Source organism: Lithobates pipiens, unplaced genomic scaffold, assembly GCF_037356315.1.
Source record: "Lithobates pipiens isolate NorthernLeopardFrog02 unplaced genomic scaffold, aLitPip1_a1.2 Scaffold_16, whole genome shotgun sequence".
NCBI lineage: Eukaryota > Metazoa > Chordata > Amphibia > Anura > Ranidae > Lithobates > Lithobates pipiens.
The window spans coordinates 647,640,599-647,659,218 of NW_027507748.1; the positions used below are offsets into that span (position 1 = coordinate 647,640,599).

The 18,620-nt window shown below is 42.9% G+C and overlaps 1 protein-coding gene across 3 annotated transcripts in view; it reads left to right on the forward strand.

Annotated features, from left to right (window-relative positions):
- MSANTD4 (Myb/SANT DNA binding domain containing 4 with coiled-coils) overlaps positions 1–18,620 on the forward strand; it is a 52,798-nt gene that overhangs the window by 18,548 nt on the left and 15,630 nt on the right. For 2 of the 3 annotated variants that reach the window (XM_077484343.1, XM_077484342.1), the window contains 2 exons: positions 12,898–13,482; positions 13,729–13,830. In XM_077484343.1, coding sequence (XP_077340469.1) covers positions 13,015–13,482; positions 13,729–13,830 — 570 coding nt within the window. In that variant the 5' untranslated portion in view covers positions 12,898–13,014. The remainder of the gene's footprint in view (positions 1–12,897; positions 13,483–13,728; positions 13,831–18,620) is intronic. The other variant, XM_077484344.1, reaches the window with a different exon arrangement.

Consider the following 18,620-nt stretch of genomic DNA (forward strand, 5'->3'; position numbering starts at 1 on the left):
TATACTTCAGTGGAGAAGCTGCAGAAAAGCATGTAATGCATTTTTGCAGCAATTTGTGTTTTTTAAACTGCCCAACAACAAATTGTCCAAAAAAAATGCAAAAACGCAAATTGTAGAAAAATCATGTGTGCAAAAATCAAACCGCACAGCAAAAACCACTGCAGAAACAGATAAAAACTGCATAGGTGTGTACCGAGCCTTATGCTGGCCACGCGGATCAATTTTCAAACGAGAATATTCAGACGAAAAATCTTTGTATGTTCGCTGAATGAAAGAATGTTGTTTGAAATTTTCAATTGTTTTTAACATTTTGTTTTTAAAATGAATGTCATTTCTGAACAAAAACCACATATACTGTCTGAAAATTCCTTTGACCAAGAAGTTTTCTATTTTACTTACAAATTACTTACAAATTTTCCCATCACTGTGATTGAAAATGAACGTCGATTTGACCGCACTAACGATTAGAAAATCGAACAAATGTTATTAAAATTACATTTTTTTTTTTTGAAGGAAGATATTGTTTGTTTTTTTAATAAAAAAAAATTGATCTCTGAGTCTGATGATATTTATCAGATTCACCCTTTAATAGTCTATACAGTATATCTCTCCTCTAATAGTTTATACAGTATATCTCCTCTAATAGTATATACAGTATATATCTTCTAATAATATATATACAGTATATCGCCTCTAATAGTATATACAGTATATCTCTCCTCTAGTAGTATATACAGTATATCTCTTTTACTAGTATATACAGTATATCTCTTGTCTGTTATTCTCAGAGTGAATTAGATATTTTGTTCCCTAACCATATAGTTGGTTATTTATATTTACCACTGCATAGAGATATTTAAGAATAAATTGCCCTTTTTTAAAACTTTACATATTAACTAAATTATACACAACACTTTTTTTTAAGGTTATTAACCGAATAATCAAAACAATAATCGGCCAACTAATCGATTATGAAAATAATCGTAATGCCGCGTACACACGGGCGGACTGTATGGCGTACTTAGTCCGTCGAAACACATTTCAGCGGACAGTCCGCTCGTGTGTGGGCTTCAGCTGACTTTTTCAGCGTGCAGTCTGGCGTACTAAGTATTTCGGATTTTTTGAAATTCTGTCCGTCGTACTTTGGTTTCAGCGGACAATCCGCTCGTCAGTAGGCTAGTTCGACGGACTAAGAATGGCGCATGCCCAGAAAGGATTTACACGGCGGAAGGGTGCTTTGCTGTGTATTGGACTTCCTATTTCTAGTCCCGTCGTACGTGCTGTACACGTCATCGCGCAAGCTTTCGGCGGACTGTTTGGGTATCCGTGTGTGGTCAAGTCCGTTCAGTCGAAAGTATGACGGACTGTCCGTCGGATTGTATGACGGACTAAGTACGCCATACAGTTCCGCCCGTGTGTACGCGGCATTAGTTACAGCCCTACTTAATTGACAAGGTTGCTTTAAATTGACTTCATTTGCAGACCAAAGTTCATCCCTTTGATCTGTAAATGAATAAACAGAAGGACAGATGTTTCTTTTTATCTGTCTCTTTCAGCCACTGAGCAATGTTGATAAACATTGCCCGGCTGCTTTTTTTTTTTTTTTGACAGCTGTGAGCAGGGGAACTCCTCTGACAGGTGAAGGAGTCATTGGTTGTTAAGCAAGTGATGGCCCTGCTCCTTAACAAGCGGTGATTGCCAGCTTTTTTTTTACATTTCAGCAGTCAGTGGGGGAATCCTGTTGACAGATGAAATAACCAAGCCTGAAAGTATCGGTTTCAGGTATCGGATCATTTGCATGAGTACCAATACTCGTGCAAATGCTTAGTATCAGAACCGATACCGGTTTCGGTGCAACCCTAATAGCTTGTCAACAATAAAGCAAACTATCATGAATGAAAAGCATGCTCCTGTAAAGCATGTTATATGACAAAGTTCTTGTGCTGTGTCATTCGGCCCCCTGTAACATTTAAAAAACCTGGTTGATCCTGTTAGTTTCTATCCTCCCCTATATAATCATGGCAGCTGAGCCCTGACACTGTGGTCAGATTACATGCCTCCGTCATCCGCAGCCCTGCTCTCTGTCCCCTCTGTGCTCTCTCTTTCCTGCCTGTCAGCTTGTGACAGTGCCGCATGCACCATCCATGGTGCCACCTATTGTAGTGTCACCCTCTGTGTATGATTTAAAAAATAATTCTGCAAATACCTAATTTAAGAGTATAAATCACAATCACATGACCGGCCGGATCTCTCCTCCTCCCCTCTCTTCTGACATCAGTGGGGGGAATCCCTGCCCCGCCCGCTGCATCTCTCAGAGGAGGAAAGGAGAGATCCGGCCGGTCATGTGATCGTGATCTCCACTCTGAAATAAGGTAATTGCAGCATTTATTTTTAGAAATCATACACAGAGGGGGACACTACAATAGCAGACAGTGCTCATGGCGCAACCAGATTAGAGTGGCTTAACGACCACTTTAACTATTTCTTGTAACAGTGTTCATCACTGTTAAAAGCCATACCTGTGTTAAAAAATAAAAATAAATCACTGTCACTATGGTGAAACTGAACTACCCTGATGCCCTCAGATCTACAGTGACCTTTAGTAAATAAACCCCTATGATTTTAAGAAAACACAGGGGACAGTTTCTGTGCGGCGCCTTTTAGAAAAGGTGTGGGGACCATTTTCCTGCAGGAAACGCAGGTACAGAGCCTAGCCTTAGATTATAACTTGTGCAGGACTGATGCACTTTTAGTATTCTGATGAGAAAGGTTGCAGTGTCAGTATTCCTTTAGCAGTAATTTACCATTAATGTGATTGTAAAGCCTAATTATTTTTTTTTTAAATAAGAAACATATCATTACCTCCACTGTGCAGTTTGTTTTGCATAGTGTGGCCCCGATCATCATCTTCTGGGGTCCCCCGGTTGCCTCGTGGCTCCTCCTCGCATCGGTAAACCCCCTGGGAGAAGCGCTCTCCCTGGGGGTAACCTTGCGGGCATGCTTCCAAGTCCAGCATTTGTGTGCATACGTCATTGGATTTGATTGACAGCAGCGGGAGCCAATGGCTGTGCTGCTATCAACCAATCCAATCAAGAACCGAGAACCCAGGGCAGAGAGGAAACGAATGGGCTTAAGGCAGGGCTTGACAAATTTGCTTGGAATCTAGGAGCCAGCTTAAAAAGTTAGGAGCCAGGTCGGTAACGGCGATCCGGACCTGTCCCTGGCCTGACATGGAGACGAGTGAGGGGAAGATAGCGCCCCCCCCCCCCTGTCTCCAAGTCATTGCCCATAGCTCTTAGAGGGACATTTTATTTATTTTCTTCAAATGACAATTTTTTTTTTTATTGCATTTTTGTGTAAATATGAGATCTAAGGTCTCTCTGACCCCAGATCTCATATTTAAGAGGACCTGTCAGGACCGGGGTCAAAAAGTACTCAGATCTCATATTTGTACTTAAATGCAATAAAAAAAAAAAAAAATGTAATTTGAAAAAATTTCATTGAAAAAATGTGCCTTTTGACTTACCGATTTCACTCTGGTCCTTCAAAGGTATTCATATTCTCCAACACTTGTACCAAAACCATCATCTCAAACCCTTCTCCCAGCTACAAACTGAATATAATCTTCCCAGCTCAGAATACTTTACTTACCTGCGCATCGGTCACTGCTTATCTAATACGCCCTCCCCGCTGTATACAATTCCCCCCAAGACTTGGAAGTTTCTCAATAATACGACTTCAAATATTAAGGGCATAACTCACTTTTATAACCTACTACAGCACAAAAACACCTTCCTTAAACTGGCTCCCCATCATAAATGGGAGAGGGACTTAGCACACTCGTATACGGACGACCAGTGGCAGTTGGCAATAAATGTTACCTACAAGTATACAAAGTGCGCAGCATTATGGGAACTCATGCAAAAAATTTCATTAAGGTATTACCTTACCCCAACTAGATTAGCGTCCTTCGATCCCCAATCCACCAATATCTCTTGGCGATGCAAATCGGAAACTGGAAACCTATTCCACATCCTATGGACTTGCCCTCATCTAAAACAATATTGGGATGATGTTTTCCATCTCATTTACTCAATTTCTAATTGCACTGATCCCCAGACCCCTGCATTGGCTATACTCAATTTGACCATTGATCAACTTCCTCACAACATGAGATGTGTCACCACACATATACTACTTGCTGCCAGGCTCAATATCACCAGACACTGGAGATTGGACACTCCTCTCACTGTAGCGCAAGTGTCAGATATAGTGGCTCTACATTATAGCTACGAGTCCGGGTTGTCAATGGGCAGTGGTCGGTCTTCTAAAACCGCTGCTAATTGGCAACCCTGGGTGAAGTGGAACTCAGCTGTGACCAGTACTCCATGATGTTAACTTTTAGACTTAGTCTTGAATTCTTGACCGAGCAGTACTAGATACTATCCTCTACTTGTTCCTTGGATTACCCCCCTTACTAATATCTCTCCAATGCAATGACACTTACGTCTAGTGACGTCTAGGGCGGGTCTCCCATCGGTGTGGCACTAATGATCCCCCACGGGGTGCTACACCGGTGGGAATTCCGTTTACGATCTCTCGGGACATACTACTTACCTTGTTTTTCTTTTTTTCCCCTTTTTCCCTTTCTTCCTTTTTCTTTTTTTTTCTTTTTTATATACATTTTTGAATTACACTACCTACTAATGTATACGTGTAACAGTGCTAAACATTGAAACCACTGTATATGTTATGTATTGACGTCGCTGTTCGACGTACTATGTTAATTGTACCTGTAACTCTCTATAATACTCAATAAAGAATATAAAGTCGAAAAAATGTGCCTTTAAGAGGTATGGGTGGAAGTGACGTCACTTTCGCCCTGCTATGGTATAGAGATGGGTGGGGGCCATCTTAGCCTCACTCGTCTCCATACCACAGAGAAGGCAGGTCCCGGTAGCCTTCGCCTGAGGGGGGTGGCACCTCCCTATAAACGTGGAGATACCCTTTAAAGAGGAGAACACATTGTTCTTGCAAAGTTCTTGATTTCAGCCATTATATCAGCAAACATGGATCTCTAGGTCATGGTTTACCTAACTATTCCTATGTAAAATATTTGAACTTGTAAACTATTTTATATTAGGTATACAAATTCAAGATAGTTAAGAAGAACTCCAGAGAACTATCAAAATACCTATAAATAAGCTATTTTGCTTGATGGAAGGATATACAGAACTTGTGGCAAGCAAGCAACACCAGTGCCATTTACTACGGTCACTTTGCCGCTTCTTGGTTTAGCATTACTTTTTCCTATGGCAGTTTTACTGCTTCTTGGATCAGCTCCCTGCTCACCGGATTGAGCTGAGAGAGAAGGCTGGAGTCAGAGTTGTGACATAGGCAGCACAATTTGTGTAGCAAGAAGCTTAAAGTGATACTAAAGTCTAATTTATCTTCAAAAATAATAAAGATGTTATACTTACCTGCTGTTGTGTCTCAGCCAATCAGGAGGGAGAGTCCCAGACGGCCGACGCACTCGTGTACGTTGCTGGATAGAGATGGGGCTCAGGTAAGTATTAGGCGGGCTGTTACACACTGAAGGCTTTTTGCATAGAATGCATTAAGATAAAAAACCTTCTAACTTTACAACCATTTTAACTGCTTGCTGTCAGTCCCACTTACATGTACTGTGGGGCGGCGGCTGCTACAGGCAGAATAACGTACCTGTGATTCTGCACCTCCGGGTCTGCGGTACGCACTTGCGCCGCCCGCGACAGCGGGAACCAATCTGCAGGTCCGGCAGACCCGATGTCCACCCAAAAAATAAAAACTGCAGAGGTTATGAAATACCATCAATAGAAAGCGCTATTTGTGATAAAAGAGATTAAAAGACATACATTTTATTTGGGTACAGTGTCGCATGACCGTGCAATTGTCAGCTAAAGTAACGCAGTGCCGTATTGCAAAAATGGCCTGGTCATGAAGGGGAGTAAACCTTTTGGAGCTGAAGCAACTATGGGGGTGATTTACTAAGGCAAATAGACTGTTCACTTTTGCAAGTTCTGTTGCACTCTGCAAGAGCAGTTGCTCCAGAGATGAGTAAATAGGGGCAAGCTCTGCTGACTTCCATCTTCCAATCATGTGCAAGCAAAAATGCATTTTTTTTTTAAATGTCCCTTGCGTGTGATTGGGTATTTTCATTTACAAATCTCTGGTGCTACTGCTCTGGCAAAAGTGCACAGTCTATTTACCTTTAGTAAATCAACCCAGAAGTTGACCTCTGGAAGATTTAGCCCCCTTAAAGGGATTGTAAAGTGAATTTTTTTTTTTTTATTAAATAACAAACATGTTATACTTACCTCCACTGTGCAGCTCGTTTTGCACAGAGTGGCCCTGAACCTGCTCTTCTGGGGTCCCTCGGCGGCTGTCTCGGCTTCCTCCCGCAGGTGCTTCTCACGTTCATGCGAGCTCCCTCTCATGGTGAGAAGCATCTGCGGGCACGCTCCCGTGATACAGCCGGCGGCTATAGACGCTCGCTGTATCACACGGCCCACCCCCTGGCGCTCCGCGTCAGTGGATGTGATTGACAGCAGCGTGAGCCAATGGCTGCGCTGCTTTCCATCCATCCACTCCAGCCAATCAGCGGACAGGCTGAACGGTGGAAAGGACGTCGGGGGACGAGCGCGGGACTTTCGAGCAGTAAGGTAAGTAAAACGGGGGGGCTGGGGGCGCAGGCACTGTCAGATGTTTTTTCACCTGAATGCATTCTACAAACATTTACCTTTACAACCCCTTTAATGACCAGGCCGTTTTACCCTGATACAACACTGTGTTATTTTAACTGACAATTGTGCGGCCATGCAACGCTGTACCCAAATGCAATTTATGTCCTTTTTCCCTGCACAAATAGAGCTTTCTTTTGGTGGTATTTCATCACCTCTGGATTTTTTTGTGCTATAAACAAAGACAGACAATAAAAATAAAATAAAAATCAGCGACTTATAGCGGGACTATGATATTGTGGCGGACAATCAGACACTAAGGCTTAATGTACACGGGATGTTTTTACAACCTCTCCTGAGCGATTTTAACTTGACAGAAAGTAACCCACGTTTAAAATGCCAATTTTCCCGCGTTTACATGCAGCGTTTAGCCACATTTGCGTTTAGAAGTGTTTAAAAAAAAATATTATATATATATATATATATATATATATATATATATATATAGATATATATATAGATATATATCTATATATATATATATATATATCATGGCTAAATGCGAGTTACACTGTTTAGAAGCGATTGGCGCTTGAAATGCCTCTAAACTCAGCGTCTGAACTCATTTTTTTGCTTTCCAAAAAAGGCCTCTAAACTCAACTGCCTAAAAACTACATTAAATGGACCTGTGTACATGTACTGATAAGATAACATTAGATGAGTTAGATTAGCAAAAGAGCCAACTTCCCTAAACCACGAACCTTACTAGAAGGCATAAATTGGGATAAAATCTTAGGAACAAAGAACACCAAGGAGAGATGGGTTTGCTTTAAGAGCATATTAAATAAGGGCATTAGCCAATACATCCCATTGGGTAATAAATTTAAAAGAGTGAACAAAAGTCCTGGATGGCTTAACTCCAATGTAAAAATGCATATAAAAGCAAAGGAGAAGGCCTTCAAAAAATAAAACGTTGAGGGATCATCATCAGCATTCAGACCTTATAAAGAATGCAACAAGAAATAGTTGCAATAAGAACGGCTAAGATAGAACATGAAAGACACATAGCAGAGGAGAGCAAAAAAAATCCCAAGAAATTTTTTAAGTATGTAAACAGTAAAAGAAGGAGGACAGACCATATTGGCCCCATAAAGAATGAGGAAGGACATCTGGTTACAAAGGATGGGGAGATGGCGAAGGTATTAAATTTATTTTTCTCCTCAGTCTTCATGAGGGAATCAGAGGGCTTCAGTAGCCAAAACTGAAGTGTTTATCCTCATGACACATCACAGGAAGCACCTCCATGGTTAACAGAGGACAGAATTAAAATAAGACTTGGGCAACTTAACATTAATAAATCACGAGACCAGATAGCTTGCACCTGAGCGTACTTGGGGAACTCAGTCAAGCAATTGCCAGACCATTGTTCCTAATCTTTACTGACAGTCTACTGACTGGAATGGTATCAGCTGATTGGGGAAAATCAAATGTAGCACCAATATTTAAAAAGGGCCCAAAATACATCCCCGGGAATTACAGACCGGTTAGCCTAACATCAATAGTATGTAAACTCTTGGAGGGAATGATAAAGGACTATATACAAGATTTTTATAATGACAACGGTATCATTAGCAGTAATCAGCATGGAATCATGAAGAATCGTTCTTGCCAAACCAATCTATTAACCTTCTATGAGGAGGTGAGTTGCCATCTAGATAAAGGAAGTCCCATAGACGTGGTGTATCTGGATATTACAAAAGCATTTGACACAGTTCCCTATAAAAGTTTACTGTACAAAATAAGGTCCGCTGGCATGGACCATAGGGCGAGTACATGGATTGAAAACTGGCTACAAGGGCGAGTTCAGAGGGTGATGATAAATGGGGAATACTCAGAATGGTCAGGGGTGGGTAGTGGGGTCCCCCAGGATTCTGTGCTTGGACCAATCCTATTTAATTTGTTCATAAACGACCTGGAGGATGGGGTAAACAGTTCAATCTCTGTATTCGCGGGCGATACTAAGTTAAGCAGGGCAATAACTTCTCCGCAGGATGTGAAAACCTTGCAAAAAGATCTGAACAAATTAATGGGGTGGGCAACTACATGGCAAATGAGGTTCAATGTAGAAAATGTAAAATAATGCATTTGGGTGGCAAAAATATGAATGCAATCTCTATACATTGGGGGGAGAACCTCTGGGGGAATCTAGAATGGAAAAGGACCTAGGGGTCCTAGTAGATGATAGGGTCAGCAATGGCATGCAATGCCAAGCTGCTGCTAACAAAGCAAACAGAATGTTGGCATTCATTAAAAAGGGGATTAACTCCAGAGATAAAATGATAATTCCCCTGCTCTACAAGACTCTGGTCCGGCCGCACCTGGAGTATGCTGTACAGTTCTGGTCACCAGTCCTCAGGAAGGATGTACTGGAAATGGAGTACAAAGAAGGGCAACAAAGCTAATAAAGTGTCTGGAGGATATTAGTTATGAGGATAGGTTGCAAGCACTGAACTTATTCTCTCTGGAGATGAGAGGCTTGAGAGGGGATATGATTTCAATATACAAATACCATACTGATGACCCCACAATAGGGATAAAACTTTTTCGCAAAAGGGAGTTTAACAAGACTTGTGGCCACTCATTAAAATTAGAAGAAAAGAGGTTTAACCTTAAACTATGTAGAGGGTTCTTTACTGTAAGAGTGGCAAGGATGTGGAATTCCCTTCCACAGGCGGTGGTCTCAGTGAGGGGCATTAATCGTTTCAAGAAACTATTAGATAAGCACCTGAACAACCGCAACGTACAGGGATATACAATGTAATACGGACATATAATCACACACATAGGTGTGACTTGATGGACTTGTGTCTTTTTTCGAATTCACCTACTATGTAACTATGACTTCAGGGCTAGCTGAAAAAAGTAGCCAACTGCCTCTGAACGTACGTTTACCAGCAGCAGTGTACATGAGGCCTATTTGACACTGTTGACACTTTTCGGGAACCAGTGTCACTAATACAGTAATCAGTGCTAAATATGCACTGTCACTGTACTATTGACACTGGCTGGGAAAGGGTTAAACATCTAGGGTGATCAAAGGGTTAACTGTGTGCCTAGCCAGTGTTTATGTGTACTGTGTTAAGTGCTTTTAATAGAGGAAGTGATGGCTTTTATTCATTTGCAGGGACAGAAACCCATCACTTCCCCCTTGTCAGAACAAAGTTCTGCCTTGTGCCCAATGATCGGCGGGTGCCGGTTGACATCCAGTGCCCAGCACCCACAGTGAGTAATCACAGCAGAATCGGTCCGACGGCGGTACGTGCCCTCAAGCGACAGTGCAGAATCATGTATATACTGTATATGTGATTCTACGCAGGAGGGCCGCCCTGTAGCAGTATATCTGCTATGGGGCGGTCTGGAACTGGTTAATGTGGTTATACAGTGTGCAAAACGCACGTAAATTACAACATTTCAAGCAAACTTTAAACAGATTCCAAACCTTTGGCATATACAACAGTAAACCCATATGTTTTCAACTCTGTATTTTGTTGGTTGCCTTGAGCTCCACTATAAAGACTCGTATCACATTTTATCCTTTAAAAAAAAAAGTGCTATACAGGCAATCGTGTAAACTCTGTGGTTATTATAATGGTCCTAAATTGGTAATGTTGATGGAGTGCAAGCACCTAGAGGTCTCAAAACCAGTGGCATTGCTTTGTGTACCGTAAATAGCTTGTAGAGGTTTGGTGCTTCACTGTACCTCTCAAACCAACCTTGTGGTCTATCATTACATTATCATTACCGGAATGAGGGAGAAGATAGGACCAAGTAGCCCCTTTCTAGATGAGAGTTGAAGAGATGATGTTCAGTATTTGGGACTCCTGGGGTGCTCTAGATCTTTGCATGCTTGAACTTCATCCATATTAGCTGCCACAGGTTTATTTTAACCATTTAACCTCCAGAAGGTTTACCCCACTTCTTGACCAGACCGTTTTTTTTTTGCGATCCGGCACAGCGTTATTTTAACTGACAATTGCGCGGTCATGCGACACTGTACCCAAATAAAATGTTTTTTTTTTTTTACTTTCTGCTTCAAAACATGTCCAATAAAAAAATGTAAAAAAATCAAATTTCTTCATTAATTTAGGCCAATATGTATTCTGCTGCATTTTTTTGGTAAACAAAAATCCCCATAAGCGTATATTGTTTTTTTACATGAACATTATAGCGTTTACAAACTATGGTATATATTTATAGAATTTTTATTTATTCCTTTTTTTTATACTAGTAATGGCAGCGATCAGCGACTTAGACGTGGGGCTGCAATATTGCTGCGGACAATCGGACATTAACTGACAATTTTGACACTTTGTGGGAACCAATGACACTAATACAGTGATCAGTGCTAAAAATATGCATTGTCACTGTACCAATGACACTGGCTGGGAAGGGGTTAACTACTTCAATACCGGGCACTTACACCCCCTATCTGCCCAAGCCAATTTTCAGCACTGTTGCTGTTTAAATCACAATTGCACGTGCTACACTGTACCCAAACAGAATTTTTATCATTTTGTTCCCACAAATAGAGCTTTCTTTTGGTGGTATTTGATCACCCCTGCGTTTTTTATTTTTTGCTAAACAAAGACAAAAAGACCTAAAATTTTGTTTTTTTTGTTTTTCTTTTGTTTCTTTTATAAAATGTTATAAATACATAAGTTTTCTCCTTCACTGATGGGCACTGATAAGGTGCCACTGACAGGCACTGATAAGGTGGCACCGATGAGGTGGCACTGACGATGGGCACTGATTGGTGGAACTGATGGGCACTGGTAGGGAGCACTGATGGGTAGCACTGATATGCAGCACTGATGGGCATTGATAGGCGGCACTGATGGGCACTCATGGGTGGCACTGATGGACACTGAAAGGCTGCACTGATGGGTACTTATGGGTCGCACTGATAGGCGGCACTGCTGGGCACTGATAAGTGGCACTGTTGGGCACTGGTATGTGGCACTGATAGATGGCATTAATAGGCATAACTGATGGCACTGGCAGGCATTAGGGATGGGCATTGATAGCTGCCTGGGCATTGATTGGCAGCTTCCTGGGCACTGATTGGCATTTCCCTGGTGGTTTATGGGGCATACCTGGTGGTCCAGTGTGGTGCCAATCCCTGGTGGTCCTGGCGCATTCTCGTGGTCTTGGGAGGGCATCCGGGGGTGCTGCGCTGATAAACAATCGGCACAAACCCCCCTGTCAGGAGAGCAGCCGATCAGCTCTCCTCTACTTGCGTCTGTCAGATGTGAGTGAGGAAAAGCCGGTCAACTGCTCTTTTTGTTTACATCGTGATCAGCCGTGATTGGACACGGCTGATCACGTCGTAAAGAGCCTCCGTCAGAGGATCTTTACCGAGATCGGTGTAGCGGCGTGTCAGACACATAGCACCACCGATTGCCGAGATAAGCGCCCCACAGGCGCATGAAAGTGTTCATTCTGGAGGGCTGTCATATGACGTCCACCCAGAAAGAGAGCCGTGCCCACCATCCGTCATTTGATGGTGGGCGGGCGGAAAGTGGTTACACATGTAGGGCGATCAGAGGGTTAAATGCGTGCCTAGCCAGTGTTTTTGTGTACTGTATGTGCTGATTTTACTAGTGGAAGAGGAATTATAGTCCCTGCTTTGCAGGAACAAAGAATACATCCCTTTCTCCCTGTCAGAACCGAGGTCTACCTTGTTTACATAGGCAGATCCCCGTTCTGTGTGGTTTACCGTAAACCGGCAGGTGCTGGAGGACATCGAGTGCCTGGCACCCTGCAGGCAGAAGTGCAGGATCATGTATATATATATATGTGATCATGTACAGAGCTTCCGCCCTAAAATTGCTACAGGGTGGTCAGCAAGTGGTTAAAATACATCCCTGTTCAGAAAATGAAGCTTTTTGAAGTCTCTTCAGCAGGCTATTCCTATCTTTTTGACTAGCCAAAACCATGTGTCATCCTTATTGACTTCAGGGGGAAATCCTTCAACACAGACAGAAGTCAACAATTTGTGGCACCTCTAAATACACTGCCTGATTTAGGTAACTGGCCATAATAAGTATTTGCATAATGTATAAGTAAATAAAGGCCTGTGAACTTCTTTTTAGCAAAATGTTCCTCTCTCTATCCTTAGAATTCTCCTAGAGAGGCAAATACATAATCATTAAACCTGGCAAAATTCAGCAGGAAGAAGCAGTTGCCACAGATTTTTCCATCTAGGACTCCTGATATTCCTACTGATGAGAAAAAAATGACGCTACAGCCCTCCATGATGAAGCAACTTAAAAGAAAGAGGAAAAGTAACTTCAGCGTGCAGGAAACGCAGACCTTACTAACGGAAATCAAAAAAAGGAGGGAGGTCATATTTTCAAAACAGCTGAACACCACAATCAATGAAATGAAGCGCAAGGCCTGGGAAGAAATTGCTGAATGTGTAAATGCACTGGGTGAGGGGGAGCAAAGAACTGGAACGGAGGTCAAAAGAAGATATCTAGATTGGAGGTCCCTCATAAAAAGAAAGACCCTAAATTCCGATGTGAAACTTGGAAGCTCTGGAATGCACCTTCCGTTATCTGACCTAGATTCCATCATTGATGACTCCGATGACAAACCAAGTGTATTAACCAATGATTCCAGTTTGGAGTGGAAAAATGTCCAAGATGCAAGCGATTCAACGGCTGAAATCAAGGTAGAAGAGGATGAACACCAAAATTTCGAAGTAAGAATATCTACTTTCAGTTTTTCTCTTCTGTCTCTCTACCTTTTATCTTTCCTAATTTCTTTGTGTTGTGTCTACTACTAACTCTGATAGACCCCTTTTTGCTAACAGCCAGATCTTTGTGTAACGTAATTATCCCTGATTGACCTGGAATCACCAGTGAAATATCCAAGCTCTAGTCCTAACACTTCTGTAGACCTTCTGTGTACGACCGGAAAACTACATTGACCTCTTCTGGCATTACAGGGTACTAGCTGGAAAAAGAGAATGTCACATCCTTGCTTGGGAATCCAGTTCAACTCCCGTCAAAATAGAATTGTGTATAATCAGACGCCTAGTGATGAGCAGGTATGTGACCCTTAATGTTAGAGAGATCAATGAGCTCTGCTGCAACTTAGCTAAGCACGATCGGCCCAGGCCAAGGTGCATTTTTATGAAATTTTGGTTTGTAAATACTACAACTGTTATCCATTTGTCTGTCAAGAAGTAGACAAGTGCCTGAGGTTATATGGTAATTAAGATCATTAGCATCAATGACCAGCACTGCCTCAGAGCTTTGAACAGACTTACATCTTATATTGTGCAGAGTTTGTATTTTCCAAGTGTCTCTCATACAAAATTATAGCTAGAATCTAATATAGACCAAACTTTTATGGCTGATTGTCTCTCCTTCCTTATTCTTGCCCATAATGGTTTGTCCATAATGGTCCATAATATGAAAATTGGTCATTGATCTTTATGCAGTAACAGAATGTGGGCCTGCTCTTGGTAGCAAACAACTTTCAAGCAAAAGACAGCGTAAAAGTATATTTTAGTCTGTCATTCTTGCCTTGAGTTCCTTCTTCAATAGTGGCCATGGCTACAGAGGGTCTATTATTGCTTAGACATAAATGATCTCTCTGTACCTCTATCAGTATTAGACTTTTGAAACATAACAGCCAAAAGAGAATTAGGGGAAAAAACAGCTGTGTGCAAAATAAAGATTTATGAATTCCTTATTTATGAAACATTGGGGTTGATTTACTAAAACTGGAGAGTGCAAAATCTAGTGCAGTTGTGTATGGTAGTTAGTCAGCTTCTAACTTCAGCCTGTTCAAATAAAGTGATACTGAAGTCTTGTTTAGTATCAGCCCAGATCCTCCTCTTCTCTGGTCCCTCTTTGGCACTCCTGGTCCCTTCCTCCTGTTGAGTGCCACCACAGCAAGCAGCTTGCTATGGGGGCACCCAAGCCGAGCCGCATCTCCCTGTGTCCATTCAGACACGGAGCCGCGGCCAGGCCCCACCCCTCTATCTCCTCATTGGCTCGCTGTCTTTAATTCACAGCAGCGGAAGCCAATGGCATGTCACTGCTGTCTCAGCGAATGAGGAGGGAGAGTCACGGACAGCAGAGTCTCTCCTACAACATCGCTGGATCGAGATGAGCTCAGGTAAGTATTAGGGGGGCTGCTGCACACAGAAGGCTTTTTTTCATCTTAATGCATAGAACGCATTACGATAAAAAAAACTTCTGCCTTTACAACCACTTTAAGCTTTGACAAAAAAACATGGAATGATTGATTTCTATGTAGAGCTGCAATAGATTTTGCACTTTCCAGTTTTAGTAAATCAACCCCATGGCGTTGTTAATTTCTGGATTATTTTTATTGACAAAGCAGGAACATCCCTTTTCTTGTCCGGTGCATCAATAGGTGTTATTAATGTGGATAATAATCGTCTCCTTCTCTACTATCCTATAGTATAAATTTGGTAATGTTATGAGCTTTGCATACCAACCTAAAAGCCAATTGCACGGATAAAGCAAAACTACCTTGGCTTGCTACTGTGAATTTGTCAAGTAATTTGTCAGTAATTTTTTTCCAAGAACAACATATACTAGTTTCTGGTGCACAGACTCCATGAACAATCCTCTGATGGAAGTGAATGTAGAAATATGCATTGTTGCACTTTAATTGGTAGGAGTAACAGGGCTCTGTTGGTTTACACAGTGCTATTAGCCTAACACTTGAAGATGCTTGTAGGGGGGAGGGCATAGGGATGACCTGGTTAAAGTGCCACTTTCCTTCTTAATCTAATCAGCAGCCCAGAAAAAGAAAGGTGACTTAAGCTTGCCACAGATGGACTGTAATTCCTCCGGTTCAGCACTGACCGAACACATTTCAGTCCATTTATGGTTGTTCCCCATCAACAGAAGTCAATCATTAGATCACCTTCTGTTGAACGGGGCTGTTGGAATACTTTTTTCGATCAGTGGTTGCAGCACAGTGTATTCAGATAGTAGAGGAGTCCTGCTGTCAGAATACAGTGGCAGAGCAGGGGAAGGATTCCTCCATCCACCTCGCATGTGTGGATGGGAGAATTTGTTTGTTTGGGCTGAAAAACAAGGCATCTATGTCCAGCCTAAAGCTGATGTGACACATGTTATCCGGTCACTGAATACAACAGAGTCGATAACAATTACAGAGAAAATTTAAGGAAACCTGTACTGACAAGGTATGGGGGTTGCATCTCCTAAAAATGGCAGTTGGCTGTACTGCACATCCAGTGACTTCATTATCCTTTAGAGCCCAACAGTGGGGAAAAAAAAAGTTTTCCCATGTAGTGGGGCTGGGCCCACACTGCACGAGTCAACTGCTTATTTTTGTCTAGGGGATTGAAGAACAGAGATATACTTACCTAATCCTCTGATCCTTCCCACACAAAACCGGTCCCTGTTGCTCCTGCCCCCCCCCCCCCCCCCCACAGTCTAGCAGTCTTGTGCTGTGGACTTTTTCCTGACTAGGTATCCCAGGAGCCACACATCAAGTTAAGACCTGCTGTATGATAGTTAATGGCAGTCTCAGCCTGGACCCCCGCCAGACCACGCCTCCACTGTGGACTGTTCTTGACCTCATTACGCTCGTAGACCTGCTTTAGATTTGAGGACATCAGGAACAGTCCACCACTGGATAGTGGGGAAGCACCATTTGTGGGAGAAGCAGAGGAGCAGGCAAGTATACAGCTTTCTCCTCTGCCCTGGACAGTGAGCACAGCCTCACTGCATGGGAAAACTTTGCAGTTTTTCCTGCATGTTTTGCAGTGTGTCGTTGAACACGCAATTTTGATGCATTTTTGCATGCAATGTGAATAGCCAGTTGTTAAGGAGTGGGCGGCCGCTGCGTCCATAACAACTGATGAGTCGTTAGCCCAATGTAAAAAATTGCAGACAAAGAAAAAAATGGTTTGCCCCCGCCCCCCCGATCCATACCAGACCCCTATCCGAGCATGCAGCCCAGCAGGCCAGGAAAGGGGAGGAGGAGCAAGCACCCCCCTTCCTGAACCATACCAGGCCACATGCCCTCGTCATGAAGCAGTGTTTTGGGGCAGGGGGGTCTCTGCCCCCTCAAAGCACCTTGTCCCCATGCTGATGTGGACAAGGGCCTCTTCCCCACAACCCTGGCCGGTGATTTTGGGGTTGTGCAGGCGGGGGACTTATCAGAATCTGAAAGCCCCCTTTAACAAGAAGGTCCCCAGATCCTGCTCCCCCCCCATGTGAATGAGTGTGGTGTACCATAGTACCCCTATTCACCAAAAAAAAGTGTAGTGCAAAAAATGACAGTAGGCAGTAGAGTTTTTTTTTAAATGTCCCCTGGTGTAGATCCATCATCAATCACAACATCTAACGCCAACGTCAACCTGAAAAAAATGCTCCCACCATCTGAATGCTCCCACCATCTGACAGTTCTTAAATAACTAAGGGGCGAGGCCACTTGGTGACCCGGTGTTCTGGCAGATAGTGTCCTGCCATCATATAGTGTCCGCCCCATACTGCGCATGCGCAGTACGGGGCAGAAGAAGCTTCGGAAAATGTCCGAAGATGAACGGCGCCTGCGCCGTGAGTGGAGGTGGTGGCCCCACCATCCAAGCGGACATAGTGTTGTGAAAATTAAAGGGCCCCTCGCGGGCGAGCTTCGCTCGCTACGCTTCGAGCTCGGCCTCGCTGCGCTCCGAGCTCGGCCTCGCTGCGCTCTGCTCTTTTATATTCCTACTCTATGTCCACTTGGATGGTGGGGATAGAACCTGGACTCACGGCGCAGGCGCTGTTCATCCTCGGCTATTTTCGGAATCTGTGTGTGCTGTGTACTGCGCATACGCAGTACACAGCGGACACTATCCGATGGGGGACCATATATGATAGGACACCGGCCTGCATGCCCAGATAAGGGTCTAGTATGGATTGTGGGGGTGTGCACGCCATTTAAATAAAACATTTTGGTGTGGGGTTTCCCTCAAATTCTGTACCAGACCTGAAAGGCCTGGTATGGATTGAGGGGGGACCCGTGCCATTTTTCTTCTTATTTTTTTCTTTGCTGGAACCCTGCTAACAGCTGATGACTCATCTGCTCTTTAACAGCTAGATATTCACAGTTTGTTAAGAAGAAAAAAAACTAATGGAAAAATAGCGGGTCCATTGAATCTATCACACACAAAATGCAATCTACTGCAGGAAAAGGTCCCTGACCCTTTCCAAAAATCTGGCGCCTGAAAAAACGCATAGGTATGAACGTGTCTCATAGGAAACCACTTTAAATGGACTGTAGAGCTTTTCTACAAACCGCACAAAAAAAAAAAACTAGCGTAAACCATTGACACAAAATAGTTTTACAGATCATGAGTTCTGGCTTCACTCAGTATGCAGTCTGCTGATCTGCATACCCATTGTGGGACTGTGACCTGAATTTATTGAAGTCAGAAATAGCCAAGTAACTTTTTTTTTTTTCAGAATGATGTCAGCAGTAGGAGCCTTTGTATTGTGTGGTCTCAATATGTTTTCAGCACCTAAAGTAACACACTCGAGAAATAACATACCTTTGTTAATGGATCTATGTAGGGTTACCTGCATTTTCTGCTGAAATCATGACAGCTGGCTTCAGGGCTTCGGTTGATCTATAAGCTGTGTCCTAGAGGTGCAGTTCACCACCTACATGTTGGTGTTAGTTCCCATAGGAATGATAGACCCTGTTCAGCTCTATAGAGGAATGGAACTATTATTGATGCACATTATCAGAAAGGGGCACACACTTCTATAGCTTTATAGGCTTCTAATGGCTGCATATACAAGAACAAATGTGATGAAGATCAGATGTTGATTGCTGGAGATG